Raw genomic sequence first — 13,358 nt, 5'->3', positions numbered from 1 at the left:
CGTAATTTATTTATTATACAAATTTTCGTAATTTATTAATTATTTATTCTATTTGTTCCCTTCGATAGTGAATAAGGAAGAAACTACTAGCTCTTGGAGGTTATTTTGGCATTAGTTGAGGAAAGCGACTTTTCGCTAAATCAAAAAGTCGCTGTCGTATGTCAATGAAATTTCCAGAAATGGTCCTACAGTCAGAAACGAATAGGTCCAAAAAGTTCATATTTCTGGACTTTCAAGTCCATACCACGGCTCCCTCCTTTCCCTGATCACCAACTTCTTGAAAAACAAATGTTTTTTGCGCTAGGTGGATGAAACTTTCAGAACTTGACCTAACAGCCTAAATTGGGGTGCAGCAAGGGTGTTTTAAAGCTCAAAAATCCATTGACTCGCTACTTATAAGGATTCTTACGAAAACTTACTACGTATAAGTTTGAAAAACAGAAGAAGACAAAAAATTTACAATCCAATAAAATTTCTGGAAACTGTATCGACAAAGAATTCTATTTTTTTCATCTATCATTAGATTTTTTTTTTTTTATTAAATATGATTCTACTATTAGATTTGTTGAGACTGTATTGAATGCATAAAGTCTGTGCCTATTAGTAGGATTGTTGCGTAAGACTTCGAGCCACGTTGATTCATTCACATACTAGAATATCTAGAGATAACGACATCACAAAAGGCTATAATTGTTTAAATCACAAAAATCCCTTTCTTCTTACTAAATTACATGGTAGCAAAACGGAACTGTTTTTTTTTTTTCACCAGATGAGGTTTGAACACTTTTCAAGACCATTCATAAATCTTCTTTTTGAATACAGATGTAAAACAGATTACAGATGTAATACAGAATACAGATTTAAGTACAGCATGAATACAGCAATGTAACACAGATTATATTGCTGATCAGTCCCTATACTAAAAAAAAACACAATCAAAGATTTGTTTCATAGGTATATCAGTGTTTCATTAAAACTTACAAAAACCTCACAAATAGCGAGGGAGTGGGTTTTCTTTTGGAAATCCAAAAAGAAACAAAAAAGACTTCACAAGAAAACACCTTCATGGCTCACAAGTTGGTTTAAAACCCATTTCTAGAAGTTTAAATAACATAGGAAAACAAATTTAGCCAGAAGACACTTTTAGACTTTGAAGTTAGATTTAGCAGCCGCTTTTCGATCAAAACCTATTTTCATATTTGAAAGAAAGTAGTTGATATGGATAAATGAAACTTTCAGGTATAAGCTGAAATGTTAAATCCTGAAATTCTTTGAAAGCTTTACCAACCTAGCTCAACCACTAATTTTTAAAATATTAAAAATTGTTACCCCAGACAGCTAGCTCTAAGCAACTGAAGGCGTGAATAGGAAGGATTTTTTAACAAGTTTTCCAGCACATAATTGAATCTACGCGATATCGTCACCACTGCAAAGAAAGTTGGGTAACTTCCCCTATTCTAACACCATCATCAAAGATTGCGAAGTATTACGAGTAAAATTTTGACTGTACAGAACATGTTATAATGGCAACGAAAAAGGGCTATGAAGAATTAGTGCAACCGGCAACACTGGCAACGGATACGGTCAATTGGACGCATATTCCTCCACAAATGAACAAAAGGAAATAAAGACTTCTAAATCTATAGACTTTTCGATTTCTCTAAAAATTCTCGTTTCTCAAAAAATTTTTATCGAGTTCAAATATTTTAGTTTCTAAATACTATGCTTGGTAATGTATTGATTTAGGATATTTTGTAGAAACATGATAATACAATAATAAACCATATCAAAACAAAGGAAGATATTCAAAACAGAACAAGGAAGAAATTAAACCCCATTAAAAACAAGGAAGATGCATATTTTAAAGAGAAAGAATATGGTTAGTACAGGTAAAATACTTTACGTAAACATAAAAAAGGAAAAGAACATTTTTAAAGTGGTCATACCAAAATGAAAACGAAACTTAATAACTAATACAACCTGAATTTTATAGTTACTAAACTATAAAAAAGATACTTCAAGACAAAGCCGTACCCAGGATTTTTTTTCGGAGGGGGTTTTACTAAAAAATATATTTTCAGGAGGGGGGGGGGGTGTTAAACAAAAAACCTCAAATAACCCATACAAAATTTGTTTATATCCATTTTTGTTACGTTTTACGAGTCAGACAAGTATTTCGGGAGGGGAGGGGGGGGGGGGGGGTTCAAACCCCCCAAACCGCCCCCTCTGGGTACGGCCTTGCTTCAAGAATTAAAGAAATTTAAATTATGGATGTTTAGTTTTTGCTAAAGAGGTTTTCTAAACGTTGTTTTCACATATTTCTAGAAAAAGACGGAAAATGTAAACATTTCAGAAAATTCTTTCGAACTATACTATAAACCATGACTAAATTATACTGAACCTTGCTTTTAAAAAATGATATTCAGATCTATCATAAAAGACAAATTTTGGAAGAATTAAATTAAAATTGGCCAAGTTCAAATCTGAAGCTTTGAGTTCCCAAAAACTACAGAATTTTAACTGGTGACAACTTTAATAATAATAATGATTGAATACCGATTCAACAATTTAAGCTGTCCATATATGCGAAAAGAAAAGAAAAAAGTTGAATTGGAATTCATTCAGGGTTCAAACCAAAAATTAAAGAGGACTTAAATCTACAACCACGCTACAATTAACCCAACCCCTTGTCTATGGCACAAACAGTGTTCAAACATAGCTATTAAGAGCGGGTTTTATATAAGAAGTCTTTTAGGTCACTATAGTTGTGTCATATGAAATAGATTTATTATTATTAACATACTTTAATTAGGTTCTTTGAATAAAAAGAATATCAATCCTCAAGCAGTTTTAATAGTGAAAAAAATCCTATTTAATAATATTTGGAAAAAAGCGGTACTCATACCAAGATCGTGTTCTGTGACAGCCTTAAGGGTAAGACTAATCGATTTTTTATCATCAAACTCCTAAAACTTTTACTCCTCCATTTGCAAGGCTTTTCACGAACGGCACCCCCATCAGACCCTACTACACCCACTTAATCAACTACACCCACTGCCTATGTCTCGAGCGGTACCACCTTTTGCTAGGCAGTACACCAAACACACCAAAACGCGGCCTGATTGGACCTCCAATGAGAGGAGACACCCAGCACTGGGCACTTGAAGAACCGTTTCACCAACCCGCTACACTTTTACTCATTAAAGTCTCCCGCGGAATTTTATCCTGACAACGCATGTACTGAATCACTTGGAAGGAATTTAAGAGGCACCCCGAGACGAAGAAAAAAAAAGACCTCGGTAAAAATGATTTTTTTCGTTTCAACTTACTTTCGGTTTTTGGTCACAAGCAAGGCCGTACCCAGGATTTTTTTCGGAAGGGGTTTACTCAAAAAAATATTTTCAGGGGGGGGGGGGGGTACACAAAAAAAAACACATACAAAATTTGTTTATGTCCATTTTTGTTACGTTTTTACGAGTCAAACAAATATTTCGGGGGGAGGGGGGGTTCAAACCCCCTAACCCCCCCTCTGGGTACGGCCTTGGTCATAAGCCTTAATTTCTCAGACAATAATTCAAAAATCATGGTTGGCCTTACTAAGCTAGGAATTAAAAATTAAAGTAAATCCCCTCCCCATTAATTTGAAGAAAAAAAAATTCAATTATTAAAAATTCAATTATTCTCAACTGATTCTCCCCTTGGTATAAACTCATTAGAACTCAGATAACACCAGACTCCTCTCTTCTCTAATTTAAGAAGAAACAAATTTGATTCAGACACAAGCACATGAATACAAACACACTAGTTCTAAAGGAAGCTTCCCCTTGTCAGCATACGTTGGTGGTTTGATTTCGAATAGTCACACAGTAAAATAAAACAAAAATAATCAAGGCTTTTTGTTCAGGGGCGCTGTGGACGAGGTAATTGTTCCTCTAAATCTTGAAAAAATACAATTTTTTAGGACATTTATATTTCAAAAACGATCGAAAAAATCGCCCCTTCTAAATTTAAAAGAAACCTTTTTTTGGTATTTTCACAAAAAAATCGAAAAAAATGACTAAATTCGTCTCCCCCCCCCCCGACACCCTAAATTTTAGTGGCACCTCCGTCTTTTTTGAAGATTAAACCCTGAATACAATAAATGTATACACTCTGATAAGTGGGCTAGAAAATAGCAGGCCAATATTTAAAAAAAGCGTAAATCTAGACTGATAAACCTTAAACTTCCTCTCATTTAGGCCCATTTTTCCCAGATTTCCTATGAGACATTTCGATTTTCCAGTCTTATCTCAACGAAACTATATAACCATTATAATAAATTTAACTCAAATAAATTTTGGAACTCAAAGTTTAAAATAAACTAAAATATTTTGTTGTCTTTTAAAAGAGAAAAAAGAAAGAAAAAAAAGTCTCTCCACCCCTCTGTACTGTGCTACCTATGTGCTACACCCGACAGTGTGCTACACTGTGGTTCAAGAAAATATGACACTATTAAGGATTTTAGGACACACACTAAACCGATAAGTCCCTATCTACTCTACAGAAATATTGAATATACAGCTTCGCCTCAACATGGCTTTACAACCACGATACGGATTAAATTTTTCTACATTTGGTCTCAATTTTGTCTAACTTATATCCCTTATAACGCACAGTAAGCGTCCGTTCTTTGATAGGAATGTATGTTCTTTGCCTATAATCTAATCAGGCAAAATAAATTAATAAAAGCGGTTCTACAACAAGCGGCACAAAGCTGAGTGCGGGTGTTCTTCCAATTTTTTTTCTATAAATTCGAAAACAGTAAACACCCTCGTGAGAGTAAGTTTTTCACATTATTTATATGGCAATTGTCAAGCTCTTATTTCTCAATCTCGAAATCACAGATCTATTTTAGTTAAGAATTGGCTTCACTTTTCCCTCGCTTTTTGATGCTTCCTATAACTGATTTCAATGCTGCACCGAGGCTTTCTAAACTTCTTTGAGGAGTTGTTGCGCTCAGCGTTTGACTGTTACGTGCCCGTGACTGACCATGAGCGTCTAAACACTTTTGGAACCTTAACTGCAAAGAAAGAGAGAGTATAAAAATTTTTATGTTACAAGTTTTTATTCCAGCGCTTTAAGAGGATAAGTGTGTGAGCGAGAGACTGGCTTTTTGATAGAAAATATAATATTTTATTTACAGTTTTAAAAAAGACATGAAAAAAAAAACAACAGGAAAATGGTTGGACGGATGTAGATTTATCTATTAGCGTTTTAAGAATGTACGAATGCGAACTACAAGCTTTCTTTTTTAATTTGCAAAACAAGGACGACCAAATAAAACAATTTGTAAAAACAAAGCCTCAAATCAGCATTTCAAGTGAGACACAAACCTCAAACCTCTATAGGACTTTTGTCGTCAAACTTACGAAATTAAATTATTCAGTTGGACAGACACATCGTTTTAAGAAAACACGCGTGCGAAAGACAAGCTGGCTCTTTAATAGAAAATGAAGCATATTATTTCAATTTGTAAAACAAGGACGATCAAATAAAACAATTTGTTACACAAAGCCATCAATAAGCATTTCAAGTGAGATTGGGTGACCTCAAACATTTATGAGAAGTATTTCTACAAAGCCAAGACTTAAAATATTCAGCTTTGTCGAGTCACTCAAAATCAAATCGGTTAGCATAAATCACTCAATATGCGCACTATGCTGGGGCCATTAGCGTTTTAAGAATGAACGCATGCGAACGACAAGCATTCTTTTTTAATTTGCAAAACAAGGACGACAAAATAAAACAATTTGTTATATAAAGCCTCAAATCAGCATTTCAAGTGAGATACGGTGAGCACAAACCTCTATAGGACTTTTGTCGTCAAACTTACGAAATTAAATTATTCAGTTGGATAGACACATTGTTTTAAGAAAACACGCGTGCGAACGACAAGCTGGCATTTTGATGAAAATGAAGGGTTTTCTTAGCAGATTATTTCAATTTGTAAAACAAGGACGATCAAATAAAACAATTTGTTACACAAAGCAATCAATAAGCATTTCAAGTGAGATTAGGTGACCTCAAACATTTATGAGAAGTATTTCTACAAAGCCAAAACTTAAAATATTCAGCTTTGTCGAGTCACTTTCAAAATCGAATAGGTTAGCATAAATCACTCGACATGCGCACTATGCTGGGGCAACTGTATAGTCACACTTATCATTAAAATCAAAGTTACGAACAGCAACAGTGCCAATTATGCCACCCTTTCGGGGCCCTTAAGGTTTTTCCCTACATCCTTAGGTTTTTAAACATAACATCCAAAGAAATCATTTGCATAAGTAAAAAAAAAACTATTACGTAACATACACTTACATCCTGAAGTAAACAAACCCTAGTACGTAACAAGCCCCTGCGTCTTGGAGAAGTTATAAAAAGTGTCCCGATCAGGATTCGAAGCGGGTACTGGCCCTTTAAATCAATTGAGGCTCCATTACTCCTATCTCTGAAGCGCAAGATAAAATTTAGTATGAACGCACACCCTGGGATTTATGAAAATGGGTACAGGCTTATATATCTAATATAGCTGCATTTCGTTTAGCAATTCAACGTATGCTGAAATATATTCCATATATATATATATTCCATAATTTCTATTTATATCAACAAATCCCCAAAATGCTAAAAACTGACTCTAAATCAACTAAAATTCTTCTGTCAAAAGTGAGTAACGAAGCCTTAGAAGAATCACAATTTCAGTTACCTTACGATAGCGCAGAGGAAAGAAGTGCACCTATGTATTTCAGGTGCACAGGTTCAATCCCGCGTGTCGTAATGAAACTGTACCTTGCATGAATTCAATCCTCATGACGTCATTCCCTAGCTCTTCGAAAATTAAAGCATTTGCAATGTCACGAAACCCGTTTAGATTTTTGACAAAAGGGGGTTTCGGCGAGCCTATCCCGTGCACGATAAAAGCTACATGATCTATATTTTTGTTGTCGCTAATTGGCATTTTCTCACATATAATGATAGAACCTGTCTTGAAGTATTCAGAACCAGGTTCGTGACGACACCGTACCAAACGGTCACTGGAAATGAAGATTACGACATATTTGTTCACTGCAACGAATATACCCCAATTGTTATTCTTGAAGGTCGACTGAAAATGCTCTTCGAGTTTTGCAGAATCTTGTGCATCGAAGGGTTCATATTTGTTCCCTGGAGGAGAACACCGGAACCACCCGGTTCGTCTAACAGTACACGGTTCTTCATGCCAATATAAGGGCCTGCAACGACCAACATTGGGACAACCGTTTTAATCTAAATTGGCATCAAAATGGCTACCCATCACGGGGACTTTGTCCGTTCCTTCCAAATATGCTCTTTCAAGAAGAGATGAATTTTCTTTTGAGAAGGGATTCCAAACTTCTTTATAATTTTCTTCACGAGGCGCCTTCATATAAAACCAGTGATTGGCGATATCCAAATCAAGCTCGTCTTCATCCTTGACTCCTCTACCTCTTTTAAAGTCAAACCTTCCTCTATCTCTGATCTCCTCGAAATTAAAACTTGTATCAGATTCCATATTTAAACACTTTTGGGAAGAAGAATTGAGTCTTTTAAATAGCGATTTTAATTGACAGACAAATGATAAACAATTTTAAGCGTATTCTTTTTTTATTATTCTACTAATCAAAGCTTTGGAAACCTTCGTTTCCATGTAGATATTAATCTGAGACAGAAACGTCTAGATTTTATTAATTAATTAAAATCTAGGAGTTGCGGGCATCAAGCCATGGCTAATTGTAGTAAAAGCCAAGACAGATAGTCCGAGTGAGTGAGACTTAAATACGGCATAAGCCCTTTTTAATAAAAATGATGTCATTTAACTTGTTGATTTATAAGTCTATCATCCATCCGTCCATACGTCATTCCTAGGGCAGAACTAAGATGGATAGTCACATGGTTTGGTCCAAAGATGATTTGCCACGATTTTACAGCAGTTTTACCATGAAAATTTTAACAACTAAGTTTTAAGGATTTGTTAACATATATTAGGAATGTATATTTAAGGGTAATAAACAACTGCAAGATTTAAACAAAAACTTGCATTATTTTCCTGTTTTGCTGGGTAGCTCACATTAAGGTTTACGAGGTGTAAGGTCACTGGGTCGCTTAAAAGTTTGGCGATGACCGCTCTAGAGCTCAAGCTAGATTAAAGACAGTCTGGCCGCACTTTATATGCCCCCAGGGCATAAATCACAACTCTTACCCTAAGGGCTGTGAAGGTGGTTGTCATCCTCTAAGACCTAATTTCCAGAACTTTCTACTACGTTAAACAAAATGGCTATCTCAAAATTTTGATTGGGTGTGTCTGGGAAGATGGAGGACCTGAGAGGGGCGTTAGTCTTTCTCCAATCACTTTTAGCTATTAAAAAAAGCAATAGCCCTTTCAATTTGCAATCAAATGAGCCCTTTTAAACTTTCTACCACAACGTTTTCTACAAAAACCTTATATACCCCCAGGGCATAACTTAAAACCCTTGCCCTGAGGGCTGGGGGGGGGGGGTTGCCATCCTCAAAAGACCAAGTTTTTAAAAGTTTCAGCTACGTTGAACAAAATGGCTATCTGAAAATTTTGATTAGATGTTTTTGGGGGAATGGTGGGCGTGAGAGAGGGGTTAGTTACCCTCCAATCACTTTCAACTATTAAAGAGGGCACTATCCCTCTCAATTTCCAATTGAATGAGCCCCTTATGAAGTTTTTACAACAACTCTATCATTAAAAACCTTATATGCCCCCAGGGCATAACTTACAACCTTCACCCTGGGGACTCTGGGGGGTTTGTCATCCTTAAATACATAATTTCCAGAACTTTCAACTACGTTGAACAAAATGGCTATATACAATCTTTGATTGAATGTGTTTGGGGAAAAGGAGGGCGTAAGAGGGGGGGGGTTAATTACTCTCCCCTGAATGTTAAGTATTTAAATGGACTATATCCATGGCCAATCAAATAAGCTCTTTTTAAAACTTATGCAACAAATTTGAATATAAACCTTACATGCACCCACGGCATAACTCACAGCCCTTATCCTGAAGGCTCTGAGCTGATTACTATCATAAAAGACCTAAATTCCAGAACTTTCGAATACGTTGAACAAAATGGATATCTCAAAATTTTGATTGTATGTGTTTGGGGAAATGGTGGGCGTGAGAGGGGGGATAGTTGCCCATCAATCACTTTCGACTATCCAAAAAGGCAATAGACCTTTCAATTTTCAATTGAATGAACCCTTTTGGATGTTTTTACAACATCAATTTCAATAAAAACCTTACATGCTCCCAGGGCATAACTTAAAACCCTTGCCCTGAGGGCTGCGGGGGATGGTTTGTCATCCTTAAAGACCTAATTTCTAAGACTTTCACCTACGTTGAATAAAATGGCAATCTAAAGATTTTGATTGGATTTGTTTGGGGAAAATGTTGGCGCGAGAGGGGGTTAGTTGCCCTCAAATCACTTTCGACTATTAAAAAGAGCCCTATCCCTTTGAATTTTCAATCGAATTGGCCCTTTTTCTAGCTCCTATGAAAAACATTTCAATAAAAACCTTATATGCTTGCAAGGTTTAATTTTTAACCCTTGCCTTGAAGATTTTGGGGGGAGTTCTCTGCTTACTGAAATAATTCCCAGAACTTTAAACTGTGTCGAACAAAATGTCCATCTAATATTTTTGATTGGATATGTTTGGGAAAATGATGGGCGCGGAAGGGATGTTAGTTGCCTTCCAAACACTTTTGACTATTAAAAAGGGCACTAGCCATTTCAATTTCCAATCGAATGAGCCCTTTTTGAAGTTTCTACGACCGCTAGTTCAGTGAAAACCTTATATGCCCCCAGGGCATAACTTACAACCCTTGCCCTGAGGGCTGTGGGGGAGTGTCCTCCTCAAAAACATAATTTCTATCTGGAAATCCACAACACTGAACAAAATGGCTATCTAAAAATTGTGATTGGATGTGTTTGAGGAATAGACGGTGAACAAGTGGAAAGAGTCGATCAATTCCTTTACCTCGGCAGTCTCTCAACAGCTGACAACTGCCACACTGTCGACATTAAACGCCGCCTCGTTCTTGCTAGCACTAGCTTCCAAAGACTATCAAAAATCTGGAAACCTAACCACCTTTCGAGCCATCTGAAAGTGCATCTATTCAACAGTCTGATCATACCCATTGCTCTATATGGGTGTGAAACCTGGACATTAAAAGATTAAAACGAGCGCAACCTCCTTGCGTTCGAAATGAGATGTCTGCGCCGGATAGCCAAGATCAAATATACTGACCATATCACAAACGAAGAAGTCCGAAGAAGGGTGAAGTCGCAAGACACTATCCTGAACAAAATTCGAAAACAGCAGCTGCGCTGGTTCGGCCACGTATAACGAATGAATCCCGAACGCATACCCAGGATCGCACCTGAAAGGACAACTGAATGGCTTCGACCACGGCGAAGAGCTTGGAAAAGAGGGACTGAAAACTTTGACCGACAACCCAGTGCCTAAGTATCCCAAAATGCACTTGACAAAACAGCATACTGAGCCCTAGTTCATCGGATTTTTTTGAAAGGAGTGGCCCCGAAAGGTCCCATGAGGATAGATGGGATTTAAGTAAGTAAGTAAGTACGTAATCCGGGTTGCAGCGGTAGCTAGCTACCTAGTAAGAGACGATCACGTCCAATGTTAAGAAATATAAAAACCCATAGTTCTTAAAAAAAGAGTCAGATCAAAACAAAAAGTACACCATTAGAACCGCCTTGTCCAAAACTTCTGCATAGTAAAATTTCTGTCCCTTGGCTTGAACAGCAAGGGAAATATATTGGCTTGAAAATCAAGAAAAGTGGCAGCTACTACAACATTCTGCCTAAACGGGATATTTTTTTCTTTTTTTTTCTTTTTTTTTCTTTTTTTGTATCCAGAGATAGTTTGGCACTGGAACATCGTAGAGGGTTGTTCAATAGCTCATTTTAAAGGAAATTAATTGGGTTAAAAATCTATAGTAACTAAAATAAATTATTTCTAAAAGAGAATAAATTTTTCCACCAAAAACTGCATTTTGATGTCTTTTCACACTGCAGTCTTTCAAACATAATCGTATACCAGCGGTAAGAATTGAACCCACGCCTCTGAAGAGACTGGTGGCTAACACCAGTGCCTTGGACCACTCGGCCAGGCTGCCTCTCATAAATTTATAATAAAGATCGAACTCTTCCCTATACTAACTTGCATACGCAACTTCACTATAGCTAAGATTACAGTATTTATATTATGCATCATTATAAATTATAAAAGGTTCAAATGTTCGAAGATTATAGAGTTAAAAATTTTCCCACCCCGGGAATCGAACCCGAGCCTGTTAAGTGAAAGTTAACTATCCTAGCCACTAGACTATATTGAACCATAAAAAGTATGATTTAAGAGCCATATGCGTATTATTATTTCACCATACCAATTATAATAAGGCCAAAACAAAATCGTTGACTTGCAACCTTACTTTTGACACATTAGTTAAATCTTCATCAGGCTTAAAAAATGTTTTGCTAGTTTTACATGAAAGAACGAACCTTAGTCCATATATAACATGTTAACTTAAACATAAATAGGGATTATGTAATTTCCAATAGTATCATGGCTGTAGAGATGGCTGAAACCTAGTTACAATAAAAAACGATCATTGGAATAACAAAAATTGCATACCTTTGGAATTAGCTGACTACTTGATTATTTGAGACTCGTCTCTTACTATTTAAAAGAAGAAAAAGCCGTAGGCTTTTTCCTGTGTGTAATCAGTTGATATATAATAAAGAACGACCTCTTGCCTATACTAAATTTTATACGCCACTTAATTATAGTATTGGTTAGTAATTCAACAGATAGCTTGGCACTGTAACATCGTAGAGAGTTGTTCAATGACTCATTTTAAAGGAAATTAGTGGGGTTAAAAACCTTTTGTAATTAAAACAAATTATTTTTATTACATTAAGAAATTTTAATTATGTTTTACAATAAAGAAGGACACCTTGCCCATGTTAACTAAAACATAAATAGGGATTATGTAATTTCCATCAGTATCATGGCTGTAGAGATGGCTGAAACCTAGTCCGGGTTGCAGCGGTAGCTAGCAACCTAGTAAGAGACGATCACCTCCAATGTCAAGAAATATAAAACCCCCCAACTCCAAAAAAAAAGTCAGATCAAAACAAAAGTACACCATTAGAACCGCCTTGTCCGAATCCTCTATAAAGGAAACTTACCGCCCTTTGGCTTGAATAACAAAGAAAATATATTGGCTTGAAAATCAAGAAAATTGACTTTTACCATGTTATTCTCCACAAACGAGATATTTTTTCTTTCCGCTTTTTCTTTCTGCTCAGCTAGCTGGGCACTGGAAAATCATAGAGAGCTGTATAATAGCTCATTTTAAAGGAAATTGCAACATCTAGTCACTTTTGTATTTAAAAATAAAATACTTTTTAAAGTAGAATCAATTTTGTCAAAAAAATTGCATTTTTGATGTATTTTCATACTGCAGTCTTTTCAAAGATATTTGAATTTTGAAGCAATAAAACAGTCCATGTAATGAACTCTATAGTAATAATAGCTACTTGTCTCAATAGTAACCGAAACTCCTGGAACCAAAATTTTCTTTTTTGGCTTAATCGCTAAAATTATTATGTAAACTGCAAAAATATTTATGATACCTAATCAGTAATAGTAATTTTTTAATTTAAACAACAAAAATACATGAAAATTCTAAAATTAGTTTTGCTTTTTGTCTCCTGGAAGAAATTTTTTTTTCATCTCAGTTCAAATTTATTATTGTATCCTGGAACCAAGCTTTTTTTGGTTTGTAACCCGTAAAGTACATATCTCCATACTATTGTCTCATAATTGCAATTATTTTAGTTTTCAGTCCAGAATCACTAAACTTATTATGTAAACTGCAAAAATATTTATGGTGTCTAACCAATAATACTAATTTTGTAATTCAAACAAGATAAATACCTGAAAATTTTAAAATTAGTTTTGTTTTATGCTAGGTTTTAGATACTCGACACGGGATTTTGTGTGCTTAATAATTTTAAACCTTGAAAAAATATGGTCTCACGCGAGTGGAAAAAATTATAATAAAGAACGATACCTTACCTACACTAATATTTATAGGCTTGAACTCATGACCCTACGATTATGAAACCTACACTCTACCAACCTAGCCACCGAGGCTTTTATCCGGGTTGCAGCGGTAGCTAGCAACCTAGTAAGAGACGATCACCTCCAATGTCAAGAAATATAAAACCCCCCAACTCCTAAAAAAA

At 35.6% G+C, this 13,358-nt stretch overlaps 1 protein-coding gene across 2 annotated transcripts in view; it reads right to left on the bottom strand.

Moving 5' to 3' along the window:
• Positions 1–4,683: 4,683 nt before the first annotated feature.
• Positions 4,684–13,358, bottom strand: part of LOC148955005 (protein Fe65 homolog) — a 196,675-nt gene continuing 188,000 nt past the window's right edge. For both annotated transcript variants that reach the window (XM_089108014.1, XM_089108015.1), the window contains exon 14: positions 4,684–5,059. In XM_089108014.1, the coding sequence (XP_088964140.1) occupies positions 4,895–5,059 (165 nt within the window). In that variant the 3' untranslated portion in view covers positions 4,684–4,894. The remainder of the gene's footprint in view (positions 5,060–13,358) is intronic.

This window comes from Artemia sp. Qi Xiang Cuo, chromosome 2 (genome assembly GCF_049724085.1).
Source record: "Artemia sp. Qi Xiang Cuo chromosome 2, ASM4972408v1, whole genome shotgun sequence".
In the NCBI taxonomy this organism is placed as follows: domain Eukaryota; kingdom Metazoa; phylum Arthropoda; class Branchiopoda; order Anostraca; family Artemiidae; genus Artemia; species Artemia sp. Qi Xiang Cuo.
Note: the sequence above shows the minus strand (reverse complement) of the source record. Positions and strands in the feature narration are given on the sequence as shown.